General features: G+C 40.1%; 1 protein-coding gene across 1 annotated transcript in view; it reads left to right on the plus strand.

The window, feature by feature from the left end:
• TMX4 (thioredoxin related transmembrane protein 4) overlaps positions 1–23,169 on the plus strand; it is a 62,433-nt gene extending 39,264 nt beyond the window's left edge. Inside the window, exons 6-9 of the mRNA XM_075063492.1 lie at positions 308–353; positions 3,281–3,382; positions 16,662–16,725; positions 19,526–23,169. Coding sequence (XP_074919593.1) covers positions 308–353; positions 3,281–3,382; positions 16,662–16,725; positions 19,526–19,839 — 526 coding nt within the window. The 3' untranslated portion in view covers positions 19,840–23,169. The remainder of the gene's footprint in view (positions 1–307; positions 354–3,280; positions 3,383–16,661; positions 16,726–19,525) is intronic.

Raw genomic sequence — 23,169 nt, forward strand, 5'->3', positions numbered from 1 at the left:
AAAGGCAGTAGTAGCTGTTCTGGCCTATTGAATGAAGTAGTGGCTGTGGACAACTGTGTCTGTTTGAATTTCTTCTCCCAAGCCTCTACTTAGTGCCCTCTACAAAGCTTGGCTTAACTCAGGCTAAGTGCAGGGGGGGGGGTGACTTTCACCCTGTATTCACTAATGTGCAGTATAAATATCTGTTTGAATGGCTGGATGTGATAGATGTTGGAAATTTTACATCCATTAGTTTACGTTCAATTTGTACAGTATGTCATGCATCGAACTCTTAATCTTATCTAGAGTGTGTCCCTTTCTTTCTTAGGATGCATGGAATAGCAGGTCTTTTTCATTTCTCTGGATGGATCAGGGTAAGTAACACTAACCACTATTGCAGCGTTTAAGATCTGAGGAAAAAGTATATCAAACAATGTTTAAACAGATATTTGACAGCCTTATATATAACTTACATTTTTCTTATTATGGCTGGCTATGCCCTTGATGTATTCCTGTGTCCTTATAACTGAAGGCAGAAATCGTGCCCAGCTAATGAATTGTTTGCCAAAAATGACATTTTGAGGTTATAGATAAGATTATGATCAATGGCAAAGAGTACTCTCTGTTCAGTGTTATCTTAATATTGGTTAGCAGCGCTAATAAAATGATCCATCCTAAAATTTAATTCTGTACTGGTACTGGGAGTTGCTGTAGTCCAATTACTACCATTTTGCGGAATATATTTTGCATTCACACTGGAGCTAGAATGCCATCACATTCTCTAGATGATTCTCTTCTTAATATTTATATTTTAGGAGTGGATTGGTGAGATTCCGTGGCCTGCAGTTTTCAGGAGATCAGACAAGATGATCATGCTAGTCCTTTCTAACCTTAAAGTCTGAGGGCATGGCTACACTTGCAGATGTAGAGCGCGTTGAGTTAAACCAGCCCTTGAAGAGCGCAGTAGGGAAAGCGCTGTAGTCTGTCCACACTGACAGCTTCAAGCGCACTGGCGTGGTCACATTTGCGGCACTTGCAGCGGCGTTGGGAGTGGTGCATTATGGGCAGCTATACCAGCATGCAAGTGACTGCAACGGGATGGGGTGGGGTGGAGTGTGATAGGGAGTGTGTTGTGTGTAATGTGGCGGGGGAGAGAGAGTGCTTTTTTGGGGGGCTGAGAGCATGTCAGTATGTGGTCTTGTAAGTTCAAACAGCAGCAGATGCCCCTCTCTCTCACACAGCATTCCACACTAATGGTTGCTTTATCTTGGAGCAGATAAGCACCGGCTGTCAGAAACAGAGCTTTCGAAGGGCATATCCGCATTCCTGCAGTGATTCAAAACCATGGCGAGTGGCCACTTGACTTAAGGGGATTATGGGATGTTTCCGAAAGCTGATTAGAGCGCAGTAATGCAACACCCCGTTCACAGTGGGGGTGATGGCAGTGCTCTACTGGGTGTGATGGCAGACAGAAATATTGCTTAAAGGGCACACTTTAGAAGATGAGATGGCAGAATCCGGTACACAAATACACATACATCCAGCACTCAGAAACACGAGTCTTTCCTCCCTGTGAGTCTAATGCACATGGTATTGTGAACAAACCAGGTTTTTTCTAAAAGGTTGAAAATAACAGAATCATTGATTTCCCTAAGTCCCATAGTACTTGCTTTCTATTAATCAGGCAAAACTAGGTTGATCAGCATGCTCTATCAAGCGTGCAGTTGTAATGAAGTACCGAGCTGCTCATAAGTGTGTCACTAGAGCACAAGCAGTGGGTTTCAGCTTCCTTTGAAGGAGGGGCCACATATACCAGAGTAACTTGCAACCCCTAAAGAAGGAAGGCAGAAAAGTGGGCTTTGCAGCAAATTAAAAGAGTGAACTGAAGGGAAGGGAGGTTGAGCAGCTGAATTCCACGAAGGGAGGTTGAGCTACTCGTTAGTTGTGCCCTTGGATGGAATAATGAATGGCATAGCTTATTGCTCTTTCTCATTCCTTTCTTAGTTGGTGCAAATCTTTTCTATGCCATTTTACAGGAGGGCACTTCTAAGATTCAGTGGTTAAATGACTTGCACACTGTTGTGCATCAGTGCATTGTACAAGTTGAGTTGGACACTTGGATGGATAACAAGAATATCCAGAGTTTATGGAATTTTTTTTTTTTAAAAAAAGAGGTTTCAGAAGGAATATAAAACCTTTTATTTCATGCATGAAAGCCAGTCCAAAATATAAGGGATTAGGAGACTTTCTCTTGAGGACAGTAGATTATCCTACATCTATGTATTATAAGGTTTCTTGTATCTTCCTCTGAAGTATCTGCTGCCAGCCAGTGTGAGAGACAGGGTAATCACTATGGGTCTGAAGCATGATGGCAGTTCTTATGTTGATTAGAAATTGGGGTAGAAGTCCCCTGAATTGTAAACTTCCTTGTGATGCTAATTGCTGCATGACTATGCGCAGATCACATAATGAAGTTTTTAATTTGTTTTACTAGGGCCCCTAACATTGCTAACACTGATGGATCTGCATGATAGTGCTGAGCACAAGGATCAGATCATTAGGATAATCTGAAGCCTTAAATTTGTTAATATTGTCCTTTTGCTATGTGGTTTCTGAGCAAAAGTAGATGTCACAGGACTGTGTGCTACAAGACCTAGGCAAGAGAGTAAAAAAGATTCAAGTCAGTAATGTGAAGATCACTATATGCAATTATTTCCTTATGACATGGTTTCTTTTCTTTCATATAAAGCATTAGGTTTACCCTTAAAAGTGTGTGCACAACTTGAGTACATATTTATGCGCATGTGCCCTCTTACAAATGTAGGCGCTGTCTCTGTCCCTTCCAGTATGACGAGTGGAGTGTGGAAATTGCATTGTAAATTAGTGATGGAGACAATATGAAATTTCAGTTCAGGAAGATTTGATGTTGTAACACTAGCCACTGCAAGTATTACAGGAAGGAAAAATTGTAGTTTCCTTCCTGAAACAGTTTTTATATGTAGAATTATTAAATAAGAAAAACAAATGGTTTGATTTTATCACTATCATATGTCTCATAAGAATTACAGTATCAGTAGGCTTAAGTATAGGGTGGAAGAGCATGATGACAAAGGGGGAAGATTCTTTTAATGTAAATAGTGGCTGTTGCATGAAAGGTCTCAGTGGGAATTAATTTGAGAAGAACAGTTTACAGAATGGGTGGCTTCAGAATAAATAATTAGCCTTCTTTTCTTACAGCGCAGAGTACTAAGTATATGTAATACGAGCATATTAAATCTGTTTGTTTTTTTCCCTTTTGCAGCAAATTCACAGCTACTTCACAGGCACTCTTGGAATTCATGTCTGGGGTTCTTATGCAATCTTCATTTTATCCACCCTGTTGATTGGCCTGATCCTGGGTTTGGTAAGAAAACAAAATTTTCCTCTTTTAAAGCAATGAGTTCACATTTGACTGTAAAAATTATCTAGAGATTTTGCTTTACAGTAATTGCTGAAAAAAAACAGGAAGGGTATTTTATTTTTAATGAAGGGATACAAGGTGGCTCTTTTGTAATACTTAAAATTAAATGTTTGTTTTAATGTGTATGTAGTATATATAATGGCTCTAAATTGTCTTCATAGGGCTGCAGAGAAGAAAACACGTCCCATTAATGGCTGCATTTACTGTCACAGTAAGATCTTGATATTAAATAGCATCAAGGTACTTCTGTGAATATTCCTCACCTCTGTGGTGTTGGTAGCAGCTGTTTTGTGGGATCCTCTGCAGACTGACCTCAGCCCCTGCATCCAAACTTTCTGTATGGGAGGAATAAGAGGCACCCTGCCACCAGCCCCTGAACTAGCTCCTGTTCCCTAAATTGGTCACATTCATGAACAAAATGCTGCTGTCCTGTTACCTGGTATGATGAGGTACTAGCTTTAAAGTTTTACAGTAGGTGGGGATCAGACCTCTGCCTACTCAGGCTTAGTCTGCCCTATGGAATTAGGTTAAAGTAAGGCAGTTTTCGTTGACCTAACCAAGTCAGCGTCTACACTACACCCTGCTCCCGCCAACGTAAGTGCCCTACTACACTGACATAATAACTCCACCTCCACGAGAGGCGTAGGGCTTATGTCGGTGTAGTTAGGGCCATGTTGATGCAGACTCTGGGGTACTTACTGCTGGAGCTGTGAAATTGACAAGAAAGGCTGGTAGGTTCCCTGCTGAGAACCCTGGGCCTGGCTCACAGCTCGGGCTGTCACCCTGTGGCAGGGAGGGCTGGCTCCAGGACTTTTGCTGCCCCAAGCAGTCAAAAAAAAAAACAAAAAAAAACAAAAGGCCGCGATTGCAATCTGCGGCAATTCAGCGGGAGGTCCTTCGCTCCGACCAGGAGTGAGGGACCTTTCACCGAATTGGCGCTGAATAGCTGGACCTGCTGCCGCTCTCCGGAGTGGCTGCCCCAAGCACCTGCTTGCTAAACTGGTGCCTGGAGCTGGCCCTGGTGTCAAGTGTGTGGCTCCAACGAGAGCCTGGCTGCCCCCTGGGCTCCTGGCTACCTGCTCCCAGTGAGCTGCTGCCCTGGCTCCCCTCTCCCCGCTGGGAGCCCTGCTGCCCTCCTGGCTTCCAGTGGGCTGCTGCCTGGGCTCCCTGCACCCCATGGGGAGCTCTGCTTTTCCCAGCTCTCTGATGTCAGTTAGGCTGCTGCCCAGTCATCCTGCTCCCAGCCCAGCTGCTCGGTGCTGAAATCCCAGGCTTCCAGCTCCGCAGGAAATGTGGCTGCAGTAGCAGCATGAAATTGACAAGAACGTTCCTGTCATTGCTGGTAGGCATTGTGCTGTGAAATTGAGCCTGCATGGGGCTCGTAGCTGGGGCTGTCACCCCAGGGTGGATAGGGGACTCCAGCTGTGAGCCCCGCATGCCTGTCAGTGCCTCACACTTGCCCCACTGCAGTCAGTGCAAGTGTTCCTGGTAAGAATGTGCTCCACCGGCAGGAGGAGAGTAGTGTGGACACCACCAGCCGATTGAATTATTGTGGTGGCTGTAGGTTAACCTACATTAAGTTGACCTAATTTTTTAATGTAGACAAGCCCTCCTATGTAGTTCAGCAACTAACCCTTGAAACAGGCCATTGGTTAAGTACTTCCAGTATCTCATAGCAGGGTATGGAGAAAGGTTCGCTGTCATATCAGACAAACATTGCCATCCCACCATGGTTATAGTTGCTTCCTATTACTGTTGATGTATATCTGGAGAACCAAAGTATAAGCACCTGAATTTACACCCATTCAATCATTCCTTGTTTAGTGTCTCCCCCTCCATCTGTCCCCCTCCACCCCTTTGTTGCTGCATTCACTACATATGTGCATTCCTGGAGGTGTTGTTCTGAGCTAGCTTATTTCCTTCTCTCATAAGTGAACAGCCAAGTATTTCTCACATTTTTAAGGATCCCAATTAAGTTACAGAATGGATGCGAGTTTTTAAAGTTTACCACTTACAAATACATTTACTTTTCAAACAAAAAACCTTTAAAATTAGTTCCTCTAGCTGCAATATTCTGAATTCATTTACCCTGCTGATGACATCACTAACATCAAAAAACTACTGTAAGCAAAGCTTTCTTAGGGCATCTTCCCACTCTGGGTAACAGAGTCCCAACTCCAGCTGGAGCAGGAATGTCTATACAGCTGTGATTAGCACCATAGTGTGAGCTTCATGAACCTGAGTCTGTAGACTTGGGCTCTGATACTTGCTGCTGCAGTGTGTGTGTGTGTGTGTAATGCAATGCAATGCAATGCAATGCAATGCAGACTTACCTTTCGAGCCCTGCTGAGCACTCATTACTCAGACAACGCTCAGTAGAAGATGTGCCTGAACAAGAAGAATTGAGTGGAGGTCTTATGTGACCACAGTCAACAGCAGTAACGGAAGGAACTGAATGTGGGTTATACTAGTTAAACAAGGAAGCCAGTCTTCAGATATCTTGTTTTAAAATGTAAACAGATTAGTTAGTTTTTTGAACTCTAGTCTTCCCCATCATATTTTATCAGCCTCTTTTCCTTAGCCTCTCAAACTAGCAATCTTTGACTTTTCTTTGTCCTTCTCAGCCCTAGGGTTTTTGCCAAATCAGTCAGTTAAACATAATCTTCAAAATCCACTCCTTCCTCTGCATCTATATTGCTAAAACTCTTGTCCATGCCCACATCATCTCTTGCCTAAACTGTTGCAACCTTTTCCGTTCAGTTCTCCGTAGTTCCAGTTCAAGGACACACTTCCTTGTCCGTAGCTCTGATGTTGGTCCTGTGTTTGAGTTCCTTCATAATGCTCCCATCTCATTCAACTTCTCTTCCTCAAATAGAATGCTGTTCATGATGATGCTTCTTTGTGTACCACTGATTTTCTCTCTAAGACATCTCTTCATGCTCAGCTTGCCTTGCCAATCCCAATTATATAATTTTAGATTGTATTACATTTTTAAATCAGTCTGCGCGTATGTTCTCTTACTGGTTTAAATGTTGCTATATTGTTGGGCTTTCTCAAAAGCTAAGTAACAGACAGTGCAACAATACTGAATTAGAACAGGATGGATTGTTCAAAATTTGAGAGCTATTTTTTTCTTCTTTACCATTTTCCTGTTTAGAGGTTTAGTTTATTTCCCAGTTCTCAACCCTGAAAGAGGAAGTTATGGGGGTAATCTTAGTTGTCTTGGTTATTTGACAAACTAAAAAAGGATTTGCAGAGAAGTGATAGACATTTTTAATTGTTTTTAGCTCTCTTTTAATACTGTTTCAAAATATAATGATCTCATAACTAGCAGTTTATTAAATAGTCAAGCTCTTCTGTTCTGTCAGTTTTCGTGTCATCACACATCTCTTCCATACTTTACGAAGGAATTACTGATCTTGTGTAAAAAGAACAGGGTACCTGTGGCACCTTAGAGACTAACAAATTTATTTGAGCATAAGCTTTCGTGGTCTAAAACCCACTTCATCGGATGCATGCAGTGGAAAATACAGTAGGAAGATATACACACACAGAGAACATGAAACAATGGGTGTTACCATATACACTATAATGAGAGTGATCAGTTAAGGTGAGCTGTTACCCGCAGGAGAGAAAAAAAACTTTTGTAGTGGTAATCAAAATGGCCATTTCCAGCAGTTGACAAGAAGGTGTGAGGAACTGTAGGGGGAAGAAAATAAAACATGGGAAAATAGTTTTACTTTGTGTAATGATCCATCCACTGCCGTCTTTATTCAAGCCTTAATTTAATGATGTCCAATTTGCCAAATTAAATTCAATTTCAGCAGTCTCTCGTTGAGTCTCTTTTTGAAGTTTTTTTGTTGTAATATTGCGACTTTTAGGTCTGTAATCGAGTGACCAGGGAGATTGAAGTGTTCTCCAACTGTTTTTTGAATGTTATAATTCTTGACGTCTGATTTGTTTCCATTTATTCTTTTATGTAGAGACTGTCCGGTTTGGCCAATGTACATGTCAGAGGGGCATTGCTGGCACATGATGGCATATATCATATTGGTAGATCTTGTGTGTGACCATCTTGCAACAGTTGTAGAACCTACAAACACTTTCTTCCCTTTCATTCCTGTTGCAGGTTTAAATATTATCCATTCGAGAGCAGAGCCTTCTTTTGGCTTCAGTAATTATCCTAGGCAGGGATCAGGGCTCATTGGTTCAATCCAGTTAGGTTTTTCTTTGACCTTTTTGTCTACATAGATGGAGTAAAAATATTCTTTTAAATTGACTAAAATTTAGTAGTAGTAAATAACTTCACAAGATGTACCATTATACTGAAAGTTTCCATGTTTATAGGTAAATGTTTGGATCTTTTACATACCCATCTGATTCAGTTTTTCTGAAAGCACAACCACTGTGGAAAAGATTGTGCATAGTAGGTGAAATGGAGATATATATGTAGTGTTGTAGTGCTTGCAGTGCCAGTATCTATCCATACTGTTGCTCAAAAACCAGAAACAGTGAAAAATAATCTGATACTAATGATCAGTTATAGTGAAAGCATAAAGTCACTTTGATTCACTCTGTGATGTTATAATTAATTAAATTTCAAGGTTTGACTTTTGGTTGTTGTGTTGGGGAGGAACCCAGACTGAAAGAGGCTTTCAGTAATTTCATTGTGTATGAAGATGTTTGCTTTTAAGAGTGGTACATAATTTCTGTTTTGATATTTTCGTCTATATTAAAACTTCATTTCTCACTGTTTCCTCCATGTGTTGCATCCTGGGTTGAGTCCCCCTTGGTGAATCAAAATCAAGCATCTGTGACATTGCCATCTGTTGTACTGAGCAAAACTGACACCCAAGAGTCTTCTGAAATCCTCAGATGGTCACAGAACTACAGTTGCTGAAAAAAGTACTTAGAGTAGAGACTTGTACAACATTGGTAACATACCTGTATGTTGAGGACCAGATTCTACAACCTCCTGTGACAACTGGGTATTAACTTGAGGACTATGTTACGATCATGTCTGGAAGTGAGAAAATGTAAGACTGGAAATTAATCAAAATTGGTGTGTTGGATTATTGGCCTAATTGGTGGTCAAAAGAATGAGGGGTTGGGCTGTTACCCCGAAAGGGAATGGTGGGTGGATCTCCTGGGACTCCAGGCCTTCATTATCCTGATCCTGAGAGATGTCCTGCCCAGACCAGGCCAGAGAGGAACCCAGATGACATTGCCATCTCTACTGGTTCCAGCTGAATCCCAAGCAACATCTGGGATGAAATGGGATTGGATTTTTACAGTAACAGCTCCAGCCCATCTCAACAAATTTTTCACTTTTCTCCAAAAAGACAGGTTTCAGAGTGGTAGCCACGTTGGTCTGTATCAACAAAAACGAGGAGTACTTGTGGCACCTTAGAGACTAACCCACTTCATTGTATGCATGCGGTGGAAAATACAGTAGGAAGATACATATACACAGAGAACATGAAAAAATGGATGTTGCCATATCAGCTATAACGAGACTAATCAATTAAGGTGGGCTATTATCAGCAGGAGAGAAAAAACTTTTGTAGTGATAATCAGGATGGCCCATTTCCAATAGTTGACAAGAAGGTGTGGGTAACAGTAGGAGAAAAAATTAGCACGTGAAAAAAGTTTTACTTTGTTTAATGACCCATCCACTCCCAGTCTAATTTTATGGTGTCCAGTTTGCAAATTAATTCCAGTTCAGCAGTTTCTCATTGGAGTCTGTTTTTGAAGTTTTTTTGTTGGAGCATTAGAACTTTTAGGTCTGTGATTGAGGGACCAGGGAGGTTGAAGTGTTCTCCGACTGGTTTTTGAATGTTATAATTCTTTGTCTGATTTGTGTCCATTTATTCTTTTGTATTGCTACTGTCTGGTTTGTCTAGTGTACATGGCAGAGGGGCATTGCTGGCACATAACACATTGGTAGATGTGCAGGTGAACGAGCCTCTGATGGTGTGGCTGATGTGATTAGGTCCTATGATGGTGTCCCTTGAATAGATATGTGGACAGAGTTGGCAATGGGCTTTGTTGCAAGAATAGGTTCCTGGGTTAGTGTTTTTTGTTGTGTGGTGAGTATTTGCTTCAGGTTGGGGGGCTGTCTGTAAGCGAGGACTCGCCTGTATCCCAAGATGTGTGAGAGTGAGGGATTGTCCTTCAGGATAGGTTGTAGATCCTTGATGATGTGCTGGAGAGGTTTTAATTGGGAGCTGAAGATGACTGCTAGTGGCGTTCTGTTATTTTCTTTGTTGGGTTTGTCCTGGAGTAGGTGACTTTGGGTATTTTTCTGGTTCTGTCAATCTGTTTCTTCACTTCAGCAAGTGGGTATTGTAGTTTTAAGAATGCTTGATAGAGATCTTGTAGGTGTTTGTCTGAGGGATTGGAGCAAATGTGGTTGTATCTTAGAGCTTTGCTGTAGGCAATGGATCGTGTGATGTGGTCTGGGTGAAAGCTGGGGGCATGTAGTAAGTATAGCGGTCAGTAGGTTTCCGGTGTAGGGTGGTGTTTATGTGACCATCGCTTATTAGCACTAGCACTGTCCAAAAAGACAATTACTTTACCAACTTTGGTATCATCTAAGGGACTGTCTGTCAAGGGGGGTTTTCTTCTAAAAAAAACGCTCTGGAAAAGGGAAGGGGAGTGGGGGATGTTGTTAAAATGAAAGCCTTACTTACTATTTTGTTACCAACGCTTTAACTGCCTTTCCTTCTTTTCTTTAGCTTTAATAAAAGGTTAAAAAGATTTTTAATAGTGTGTTTGCCATGGTACTAAGCAGGCCAAGGTCTCTGTGTACCAAACCCTGAACCTTGTTTAACACTGTTCAGTTTTACCTTGGCTCATATATTCCATCTAAATTAATACACGCCTGTGCACTGCTTCAGCAATGGAAGGGACCATATAAAGCTGCCTTAACTAGACAGCTGAGGATTCATCTATCCTCCCCCAAAGATGGTGTAGCCAGCATCATGCATACTCACTTCACAGCCCCTGGCATGGGGAGTGTGACTGGAGTAGCAGGCATGGCTGGGCTGTAGTTTTGTTGTATGCCAGTGGATCACTGGCATAATAAGCTTCGTGTGCTGGTTGCAGAGCTGTTCTAACTTGTAGCAGGGGCTGAACTAGATCCCTTTCTGGCCTAAGAACCACTTTTTGGGCCTTCACCGTAGGTCCTGAGCACAGATTACTGGGATTGGGGGTTGAATAAAGGGCCCTGTGTATTTGATTATAAACAGAGCAGTAATTGTATCAAAGCAGTGTATGTATTGTGTGTTTCTCTATCCTTTAATATATACAGCATATTGTGGGCACCAGTGTATAATCTGTGCAAAGATGAATATCCTGTATTATAATTTTTATAACATTTAGGTATCTGGATGTTCTTCTAAGTCGTAAATGGGTGTTTTTACAAGATTCACAGTTAGCAAGAAACAATATACTTATTACCCAAAAATGGATGAAGATGAAAAGTTTCAGCTGGGTGGATCATTTGTTTGCCATTACTTCTAGAAAAATGGTATTCTGTGACTGACTGGAAGATCTGTTTCTTGAAATATATGGTACCATTTTCTTGTTTTTCTACCCTTTTATATATAAATTTTAGTTTTAGCACTTACATGGTGCACTTTGCAAGAAGTGATAAGATGATGTTTACATTTTAAGTCACAACTTACTCTGACAGCAAAGCCTTGATTAAAAAACCAAAAACCCATAGCAGGAGTTGAAAATATTCTGTGCAAAAATAACTTGGATAATTATTCAGTGGATAGAAAAACTTCATAGGCATTGCAAATTAATAACGCCCCCAAGCCAGCTCTTTAATGTGAAGAACCTCACTTATTAAATGGCAGTTGTTGGACATTCCCTTTTCTCCTATCCTAAGGCATTTCAACATGCCATACACAAAGGAAGCAGGAGGAAAGGAACTGTCAGTATAAATACCCTGGCGCAGCCACTTTCCTTCAGCATTTTTTAGCTTCTTTAGAATGAAAACAGGGAATTCTCACTCATTCCTCAACTTTGAACAAATATTGTTTCATTCTTTTTACTGTGAATCTTAAGAGGGGGAAAAGATCATTTAGATAAAGGAAGAGGAGGAGGAGGGAAAAGAGGTTAAAAAGAAAAACATGTAGCTTGGGAATCACCATTGACGCTGCAGGTTCCCAGCAAAAAGAGGACAACTGTCTGAGTCATGACCCTACTGTTTGTGTTCCTTTCATGGAACATGGATTCAAGTCTCATGCTGAGATTCACTGTAGGCTTGGACACGCGGCTTGCCTTGTATACTAACCTTACATCTCTTCTACCTCCAGAAAACTTACTGAAATAATTACTGAGAAAGCTCTGCAATGATTTGATTGTGGGAACCTCCATTGATGTTGCACTTGAAATTTTGTCTGAGGCAAACATGCCATTGCCCTTGCAATGTAGCCACAATAATTTAGTTAGTTCTTGAGGCCTTTCAGCGACATGTTGAGGAGCCTTCTCAGTGCATGTTTGCCATCCAAAAATAGCAAAGAACAATTAGCGATTATCATAAAAACTGAGTGGCAAAGCAGTGAATTTAATAAAAACATTGCAACTATCATTTCTGCTAACTTGGCCTTCAGTATAGCACAAAACGAGTAATTTAAAGACTGATTTAAATAACTGAAGTATTTCATACTGGATATACTTCTCCAGACAGATTTAAGCTTGTAAATCCACTGCTAGATACTGCTAGTGAAGAAATAAAGGGAAAATGAAAGGATTAAACTTATCAACATGGCATTATTGTAAGATGTTTGTTGAATGGAGAAATGTATTCCTACTTACTGCTATTTATTCTGAGTCTGAAAAGTAACTTGCAGAATATTGTATCCAAATTGCTGCCTGTAGGCCAGGAATGCAGAGAAGTATAAGAAGGTCTTTGCTCACACAATAAAAAGAAAATGAGAAAGTTGGTAACTTCTTTGATGCAAGCAACCTAAACTTTTAGTGTGTTCAGCATGCTTCTCAAACCTCTTTGAGGAAAAAGTAACATTAAACACCATCTTCTATAGCACACTGTAGAAGTTAGTCTTTGGCCACCACCCATTGTTGACTTATTGAAGGAGGAGGATAAATACCGCAACTTCATAGGGATAGGAATCTCAGGAAGCTGTCTTTTTGCATCCCATTCCCATAAATATGCACTGAGCAGGAGGTCTTTGATGAAAACATAACCTACATTTTACATGCAGCCTTTCCACGGAGAAGCAATGAACTTACAAAAGCAACTGAAGACCTGAAGATGATCTCTGTGTACCTTGAAAGCTTGTCTCTTTCGCCAACAAAAGTTGGTCCAATAAAAGAGAGTACTTCATCTGCCTAGTCTTGTAATATCCTGGGACCAACACAATGACAGCAACACTGCAAAAAGCAACTGAAAGAAGTTTGTGAGGGAATTGACAGATTACAGGCTGATTCGACTGTTACCTTGTCAGTGGAAATGTGGCTTGATTCACCAAGAGCCTTCGTGTCCTGAGGTCATAAGTTTTTATGTCTTTAGTCCCTCTTCCAGCTCTGAAGCTCATATATCTATGCAGGAAGATAGTAGTGCATCATGTAACACGCAAATGGAAAAGTCACGTTGCTATAGCTTATACCAATGTGCCAGTTACTCCTGGAGGGATTCTGTGGGACTGCACGCTGGGAGAAATTGTCCCCCCTTCCCCATAGATTTCCTTCAGAAAACAGCAAGGAAGCTGCTTGGGGATGGCGAGCGACCGTGGGTGCAGGCTTTTTGTTTTTTGGGGGGGGGACTGCCCCCTCCAAACAGAGGCAAGGCATGTGGGGGGGGCGACACATGAGGTTACATGCCACTGCCCCCACTCATTCCGCAAGCACAGAGCTACCCAACCGAAAGAGTCTGTGCCTGGGCTCTGCTGATTCTGAAGCTGAACGCTGCCTCCTGGGTCTAGTGCCAGTCATGCTCCCCGTGTCTGAACTGGGAGCCTTCCTCTTTTCTATTCTGTACAACAGTGGTGCACTGGGACAGGGCCCCGGGTGTTTCTAGGGCAGGCCCAGCCTTTGCACTGAGTCAGGGTTAGGTGCAGCTTTACTGCTGAGTCCCTATACCAGGGGAGGTGGGGGCTTCAGGGTGATCTCCCACCTCATTGCAAGCTGGTGGCTTGTGCTCCCCACTGCCATGCTAGAGCCACATTTATTTATTGACAAATAAAATGTGCAGAAATTTAAATTTTTGGCGCAGAATTCCGTCAGGAGTAAGGCCTGTAGATTTGCCAGTGCATTGTGTCTCTGTCTACACATTGCACGCATTTCATTCTTGAATGAAGATTTCTTGCCCAAAGTGTCCAAATGTCTACTAATAGCAGATGATGATCCACTTTGTTGCCTTTAAACATTTTATCTTAGGTAATTGACGACCCTTAGTCTCGCTGGAAGTCAATAGCATTTACCCTCCTAAGTCATTTAGGTGCCCTTGAAAATTTTACTTTTTTTTTTTTTTTTTTTTAAGGTGTAAGGTTTGTTTTTTCAACAAGTTCTTGATTTTTATTTTAACAAGGTTTAAAGGCCTGTCTGCTCTAGGTAATTTCGTATCCATTTTTCTGCACTGGTGTTAATAATGTAAGCACTCGGGTAGATGTGATGTAGGTGTCTTTTGATATTGTCGTGTGGTATAGATGCACCCCCAGCATCTTGGGCTTATCACTAATTGTTCACAGATACTATTTCTGCTGTTTGGTATTTCATAGAGGAATGTGCTTTTTTGTTCACATCACTTTCCTGTTTTTTTTTCCCTCCAGAACTTAATGGTTTGCGCAGTTCAATAAGCACACTTATTTTCCCTCAGTGGGACCAACTTTATGTTTAAACGTAGTATTTTATGGGTTGTCTTTTTAAGACCCTGGTAAAGGCAGCCTTTCATTTTCTTTTTGCCCAAATAACCTTCTTAAGTAGAGCTGGTCATTAATTTTTCCACAAAACATGTTTCTGTTAGGCAGATTTGTCAAAACCCAAACTCTTCAATGGAAAGTCAGTTTTGATGAATTTCCCATGTCAAAAATTTTTTGTAAAGTTTCAGAATTGTCAAAACATCCTGTTTGGCATTTTCTAAATGAAAAGTCTACTTTTTTGGTTTGAAATGACTTATAAAATAAGAACATAAGGACGGCCATACTGGATCAGACCAAAGGTCCATCCAGCCCAGTATCCTGTCTATCAACAGTGCCCAATGCCAGGTGCCCCAGAGGGAGTGAACCTAACAGGCAATGATCAAGTAATTTCTCTCCCACCATCCATCACCACCCTCTGACAAGCAGAGGCCAGAGACACCACTCCTTACCCATCCTGGCTAATAGCCATTAATGGAATTAACCTCCATGAATTTATCCAGTTCTCTTTTAAACTCTGTTATAGTCCTAGCCTTCACAACCTCCTCAGGTAAAGAGTTCCACAAGTTGACTGTGCGCTATATGAAGGAGAACTTCCTTTTATTTGTCTTAATCCTGCTGCCCATTAATGCAAAGTTAATATACAATAAAAAAAATTTTATCAAGTCAAAATCTAAACAAAGCATTTCCAAATTGTGGAAACAAAATGTTTACATTGACCAAAATTGATTTTTTTCGAGATTATCAGTTCACAAACATTTGAGATTTTGACTGTCCTGATATGGGACAAGAAAATGTTTTGAAATCTCAAGTTTTCCTGGTATAGGAAAATCATTTCCTGTCCAACTCTATTTAAGTTGTGATCTCCATTGAAAGAAGGGAGATATTAGACCACCTCAACTACAAGTGTTTTGCATAAACTTCAGGTTTCTTGCACACTTTTCATCTCAATGTTAGCAGCACATGAGTTTTTTATTTCTCTCTGAACTATTTACTTCAGTGCACAGAAGAAATTCTATAGTGTAGATGTTAAGGAGACAATCAAATTGGATTTAGCATGGATAAAGCGTCTCTATAAATCTCTCAGATTTTGTTACATGGAAAAAATGTTTTTAATTCGCTTTTTAAAAGCCACTGTTCAGTGAATAGAAGGCAATAAGACCTGTTAATAGACACTCAAAAAGAATGATGGTTTTTAGGAAGGGAGGATCTGCTTCAAGGCTTGATACAGACATGTCTGCTGTGTAGTTCTCTGTTCAGTCCTTTACTGTGAACAGCCAGACCTGCTGTTGTCCTTTGAGGTTGTAGTTTTTCTAGGTTGCTCTGTAGGGTCAGACTAACTCTCATTTTTTGCATTGGTTGTACTGTCTACTTGCTTGTACTGGAATTATTTTAGGATGAGAGAAGCTGAGCATACAGCAATGGAAAAGCTAGTAACTTTGTCAGCACCATCTCCTATTCTCCTTCTTCCCTTCTTGTGTATTTAGGATTAAGGTTTTCCAGTCTTTGTGTTCTTTATAAATTAAGGCAAGGGGCTTAAGTGTGGGTATTTATACCGCCAGTCACTGGTTGTTTTTTGTCCTCTGCTTCTTGGTAAATGAGGCTATTGGAATTCTTATTGTAGGATAGGAGAAGACGAAAATGACCCATAGAATTATTTGTTAGTAGGAATTCCTTTCTGAAAGTAGTTCAGCTTATGGTAGCTGTTGTTAAACATACCTGAGCCTGGCCACTGCCATTTTTTTCCGCTCTGCTTTTGAAGAAATTCATCTGTTGCATTTGCCACTTTATCTTTGTGTAGATATTTGTTAGTAACCAGATGTGGAGTAATACAAATTCCAAATATTGAAATAATCTTTTGCTTGATATTAAGGGTATATTTATAAATGGTTAATAAATGATTAATACATGTTCTAAGCATGTTAGATATGAGTAGAATGTGTTACAGGTGGCTATAAGCAACCCTACTGATGGCTAATTGTTAGATTGTAAAAAAAGTAACAGTTTATTAAAATAGACTAATCATGTATTAACCTTTTATAAACATTCTTAATACAAAGTGTAACCCCTTTCCTAGTGTAAAATGGATTACTTATATAGAAAAAACATTAGAACTATGCCTCGGCACTGTGGGGGACCAGCACAGCCATGACTTAGGTTGATGCTGTCTTCTTCAAAAAGTCTTCTCATTACACGTTCACCAGTTACATTTACTATGAGCTCATAAACCCAGTTCAGTGGTGCAATGGACTGATATATTGCAGGGGCTGCAAGATAAAAAATGCATCCTAGTTAAGTCACTGAATTACATTTTTTTTTCTTCTTCTACTCAGATATTGGTTTTGATTGCAGACTGCCTTTGCCCTTCCAAGCCTAAGTACAGAGAAGAAGCATCTGGTAAGCACTCGACATGTCATGGATATTCTTTTTTTGGAATGATTTATGCCCACTAATGTAAATTTTTTTTTTCATGATAAAGCTTTCCTCTAAGATTCATTGATGGCAGCTGACTAATCCTGACAACAGTCAGTTCCTTCATGGATGTCTGACATGAATTTGCTGTTGTAAACAATACTATGATTTTCATGTCCTTCCGTCTGAGGAACTCCAAAGCATTTCATAAACACCAAAGAGTTTAGCCTTGTAACTGTCTTATTAGGAAAAGTAGTAGTAATCCGATTTTACAGACATATAAACTGAGGCTAAAACATCCCAAATCAATCAGGAAATCTGTGTTGGAGCTAGAAATAGAAATAGTTTTGCTGATTCCCAGTTTTATGCTTATCCACAAATTTGTCTAATTTAAAGGTACAAGCAGTCTTGCTCTCTAACAGGATTTTTCTAGTTCCTAATACAGGAATGAATACATTCTGAATACAGGCAGACATTGCACAGACTACACTTTGGAGCCACGTGAACCTCCCTCTGCAACACTTAAGTGGAAATTATATTCACATATGGACTACAGGATTGGGTATTGTGGTGATTAAGGTCACAGAAGGTGTAAAAAAAAAAAAAAAAAAGTTGAAGTAAAGCAGTTTTGTAGTAATTGATTACTTCCGTTTCCAGTATGCCCCATTTAGAAGTTGGGAAGTTTTCTGCCTCTTATTTCATTACCAGAACTAAATATTTTTCTGTCGTATCTTAGCTGACACCTTTTTATTGGTGCTTAGGAGAGTTCATCTCAATCGTCGCTGCTAAAATAGAATGAGAATATTCTTTGGTGGGGGGAGGGCTCTGCAAAAGAGGCAGATGTACCTCAAAACATACGTGGCACAGATTTGCTGTGTAAGATTTCCTGAAAGGCATACAGTGAGTGCATGGTCAAAGGATGACCAGAACTAAGGAGTTTCTGGCTCCAAGTCCCTGGGACAATTCAGTAGACCAAGCTGCCTCTTACGGCACAAAGTGTACTTTTAATAATCTAATATTTCATTATCTTTGTCTGTAGTCTCAGCACATTTAAGGCTGAATTATCCCCTCCAGTATCTTTAGATAGCTCCATTACTTTAATGGAAAGCAATATGTGCATCTGAGGGTTGAAACTGCCCTTTTGAAAAGTTCAGAAACTTTTATATAGTAGATTCTGCTTAATAGCGGCCCAGATATTGATATCTGGTTAACAGCAATATTTTGCTGGGAACCAATCCTGTCCCAGTGACTTCAATGTTAATGGGATTTGGATATTGGCAACGGTCATGCTGCTTATTAAGAACATTTTTTGTTGAAGAAAGGACCCAGCTGCAGGCATGTTTGCAGGGCTGTATCCAGGGAAGAAAGTGCTAGGACATATCTTTCCTGTCTGCAACCCTGCAAACTTGCCTGTGGCCAGTGCTCAGCACTTCCTTTGGGGCTGCAGCCCCACAGACTTGCCTGTGCACAGGGACTCCAGAGAAGGTAACGGGCTATGAGCTGGGAAGGAAGGAGGCTATGGGCAGGGCAGTAGCACGCAGGAAGGCTGCTGTATGATACCTCTCTCTGGGCTCTCCGGTCTGTGTTTTGCCGGAGGGCTGCACCCAGGAAAGGAAGTGCTGGGATGTGCTGATCCCCATTCCCCAGAGAGTGCAGGGGGAGGTACGTGCAGCACTGTGGGCCTGCCGTGCACCCTGCTCCCTGTAAAAGGCCCCAGCATCTGCGATGCAGCCCCTCTCCCCTCTGCTTCCCTGCCCAACACTTTCTTCACTGGTTGCAGCCTTGCAAACCTGCCTTCCACTTATTGACAAATGCCAGATAATAGCAACTTTTTGCTGGCAACCAAGGGGTTGCTAATAAGTAGAATCTACTGTATATGTTTTTATAAAGGAGACAGTCCTGCCACCTTGTCAGTGTGAAGATTCTTGCAGTAAGGTTCCACTCTACAAAAGTAATGGTGGTAGCAGTGGGCGCAAACCAAAAATCTCAGTCCCCAATGAGTATTTAATCATTAATGGTGTCTAGGTTTAGGTTTGATTCTGGAGCACCATATTCCACGAATCTTATCTTGACATAGTTGTACTGACACCTGGAGGTAAAGAAATGGATTTGTATTTATGGATACGATTTATGGAATCATAAATATCTCTGTAATGTTTGTTGGTAGGTTTTTGTGTTTGGTTCAGGAGTATTGAAAATAATGAACTGGGTGTCTCAAATGCATCATTTAAAATGATACTGCCAAGTAATTAGGTACCACTTTGGCCAAATTTTAAAACTTGTGGAGAATATATTTCATGTAATATTAAGACATTTGTCACTCTGAGAAACAATAGGAATAGCATATTTATGACAGATTTACACAAATATGTGCTTTTTGTGTTTGCTAGATTGGCTCTGTAGCTGCAATTACCTAACAAAAAATATTCCCAGAGCTGCTTATGTTCCTGCTAACACTTTTAGGATGATGGTGGACATTCAAAGAACTAAATAAAATTGAGCTACTGTTCACTTGTAATCCGTTAGGAACAAAATGAAAACAAATATTTTCCTAATAATAAGACAGACCAATTATAGGAGGGTGGAAATTATACCTAGGTACAGAGAAACAGAGTAAAATAATAAAATGAGAAGATAATGCTACATTAGAATTACACTGAGGATTTTTTCATAAACAATATTTTGCAATTTTTGCACTCTTGGGGTAGTGTAGTAACTAGAAGAGAGGCTGTAGCAGATGAGTTGCCCTATGATTTAAACATTTTCAATTTGTATTTTGTTTCAGTAGAGTTGATTGAAAAGGAGAATGCAGAGCTTACAGCAGTAGAAGAGGTGGAAGAAGCTGAAGAAGAGTTTTCAGCAAATGAGTTAGAAGAGGCTATCGAGGAAAAGAAGGACATTTCAGATGGGGAAGATGGAGCCAGATCAAGTGAAGAGGCCAATTCAAGTGAGGATGGCTCAGAAGAGGAGGACTCTGCCGTTGATGAAGGATCAGGGACAGAAGAGACAGAAGACATCTGTGAACAACATCCAGCTGATTCGGAGACCCAAAGCTCAGTAAGGCAACGTAAAAGCCAGGTGGCTGACAATGGACTATAGTTTCCTTGGTGTTTTCCATAAACTCGGACCAAAGAAATATCTGGGGCCCTTTTGGTCTGCAGCTGAAGCCAAACACTTGATTTGTAATTTGTGTTTACGTAAAGCAAAACCTTTTGCTCTTCATCAGTTGGCTTCTTTCTTTTTTCTAAGCCAATATTCGCTCATAGACTCTCATTTTTATAAGCACGCCTTTATATATTCAGTTAGCCATGACAATCAAAATAAGTATGATTTGATCTACTTAGAGACTTAGGGGCCAGGGCACATGACCACTGGGATGAAAGACTTGGTAATGAGATGCTTGTGCTCCTTTATAGACACTGCTCTAAGCAAGATGAGGCAAGAGAATTTGAATTCACAAACCTACATTAACAAGAAGTAGCTTAGCAGGAATCTTGACTTCCTTTTCTTTCTGTCTGAATATGTTCCTTAAATGCCATAATAACATCAGGCATATCATAAAACAGCAGACAGAGACACCTTAATTGTCTTTCATTAAAACAGCTTTGTGTTTTTTGATTTTGCGTTCATCAGCTCAACTGAAGCACCTTCATTATGTTGCTTTTTTTCTTTTTTTCCCCTGCTGAATAGTTATTTTGGAACTATACCATAATATTATAACAGTGACTAGTTTTATTCTATGCTTGAGGAGCACCCAAAGCATCTCAGCTGTTGATTATTCAAAGGTATAGTGCACAAGTCAGGTTTATATCAGCTGGTGATTTTAATCATTTAAGGGGTTTAGATCATCAAAAACTGTCGGCTATGGAACATAAACAACTAGATGCTTAAAATGACATGTTTGAACCTTGGAGGTTGGAAGGGAAATGGTTTAGTGAGAGCAAGGAATTTTTGCCGAAGTGTAGCCTTTTTCCTTTAAGATATTGCAGTGAGAAGTATTTGTGTCTAAGACAGTAAATGCCATATTTCTTACCAATACAAGCTAGTCATATACAGAGAACTTCAGTGTTTTTTTTGCTGTTTCCAGCCCAGAGTAGTTGGCAGTGAGAACTGCTTTAGCAATATTAACTGAAAAACCACTTATGGTTTCACCTCTAGTGCGCTGGCTTTAATGACGGAAGTAGTGGGGGAAAAAACACATCAGGAAATTAAAGAAATAGTTTTTGGTTACACAGCTGTCTTTTGTCTACATAGATATGCATGTATCAAATTGCACAAAGTGGAAATGGCTCATTAGCTAATCTACTGGCAACACCTCATGCTGTCAAGTTTATTCAAGAAGTCTGCATTTTATTCATTCTAGTTGGCATGACTTATATTAAGAATTTTTTTTTAATAACCATATCCCATTTAAGTGAATGAATATCTGAAGGATAATCCTGTACATTCCCACTTTGGCAGCATGCTGATCCAGATTGCACAATAAGAAGCAGAAAGGCGGTTTCCATCTTTCTTATTGCATATTTAATTACCATATTGCATAAACCCGGCCGTCTAGCATTAGTCTCTTCATTTCCTTTTGTGAGAAAAGGAGTATTCTGTGAGATTAATATGGTTGTCCCCTTGTGTTAGAAAAGGGATATTACCAGTGCACAAAGATGATTTCTTGGAGACAATCAGTCTTGACAGGGCCAGTTTACATCTGTCTTGGGAGTTGTTTTACTGTTAATGCAAAGATTTTATTTAGCAGAAAGCAGTCTAACTTACTGTAGTTCGCTGTTTTTTAAATGTTTCCAAATGTACAACATTTGCTAATCGAATATAAATCCTACAGTCATAGGACCTGATTCTGGTCTGTTGTACAAGTGTAAAGCAGGTGTAACTTCACTGAACTCTTGAGCATAAAGGAGATCAGGCACCTGTTTTTGAAAATCTTGACATATGGGTGTTGAAAAATCTATTAATCTTGCAAAGAGTTACACCTCTGTCTGCATTAACTAAGATTTTAGCAAATTATATAACAAGCTTATTGCCATACAAGACGCAGGGATTACAAGATGTCATGAGAAACAACAAAATACTTAAATTACATAAGCTAATTTCTGGAGTCCCTTCTGTTCAAGTAACTCCCATTGAAGTGAAGGAGCGTGTCACATTTCAGGTTTGGGCTGTAGAAAGTGTTCAGGAAAAACCGAAGTCCAAAGAAGACATGAAACCTCAGTTCTGTTGTAGATGAAGGGACATAAAGAAAGTAGGACTCATGCCACTCTGAGTGATGATACATTCATTTTAAGGTGTTTCAAACATCAGGCCCCATATATAGTGGCCCCTTTATTTCCACACTCCCACTAATAAGGAAGATTAGTGCTAACTTTGGTATGACATTTGATCTCTTGTACTTCAACTCCATTTGCAATACAGTGGGTCTGATTATTGTATTTATAGAACACATCACTTCTCAAAGTGCTGTACAGACATTAATAAGACCTCTTCAGCTTTAAGAATGTCATGTTCCTTTGTCAAGTAGACTTGCAATAAAACAGTAGCGGCTCGTGGAGAAAATCTACTGTTCGGCTTAAGTAACAGGTGGCATTATAAAGGGCAAATTTCTCCTTAATGATTAATGTGATAACCGTGCAATAACAGCAGTGTCAGTCCAGAATAATATATGGAGGGCTTGTACCTTTTCACTGAAAAATGTCTTCTTAACCTTAAGTCATGTTAGCATAGTATGGAAATGTTTACGTCAGTATTAGACTTGCAGTTTTAGCATTGTCTGTGTTTCTGGGTTATTTAAAGGATTAATACCTCTCATTTGTGCCAACTGAGAAGACTGTTTGTCATCTCATCACCTCCGTTCTCTGTTTTGATTCATTTTTACAGAAGTAGAATTTGTCCTTGCGTTTGGAATATAGACAAATTGTCTTTGAAAAGAAGCTGTTGTTCACACAATTAGCTGAAATGGTTTGAGTAAATGTAGCACCATTAACGCTGGTAAGATCTGCTGATGGGGAGGGCACACTTTCAAAGGGTGCCTAGTGATTTTGGATTACCAGTTTAGAGACTTACTTTTCAGAGGCTGGTGCTCAGCATGTTCTGGAAATCAGACCCCCTGAAAGTGCCTCAACATGAGCATCCAAAAAGGGAGAGATCCACAAACCAACAAGTCAGTCTTGAAATGTTAAGGCTACATTTCTAAAGAGGGCACAAATGAAGCTTTGCCTTTTCTACTGATGCTTCCGATAAAGTTTCAAGTGAAATACTAATCTGTGTAAATCTTCAACTATAATTACTCTGTTGGACAACATTTTTTGTTACACAGCTTTTTCATGGAAATGTTATGCAAAATTACTTTTTATACTAAAAATTCTGCAAATTTAAGCCATGGGTATTTGTACTGGAATTCCATATAAATTTTTTTATTTATGA

The sequence above is a fragment of the Chelonoidis abingdonii genome, chromosome 3 (genome assembly GCF_003597395.2).
Source record: "Chelonoidis abingdonii isolate Lonesome George chromosome 3, CheloAbing_2.0, whole genome shotgun sequence".
NCBI lineage: Eukaryota > Metazoa > Chordata > Testudines > Testudinidae > Chelonoidis > Chelonoidis abingdonii.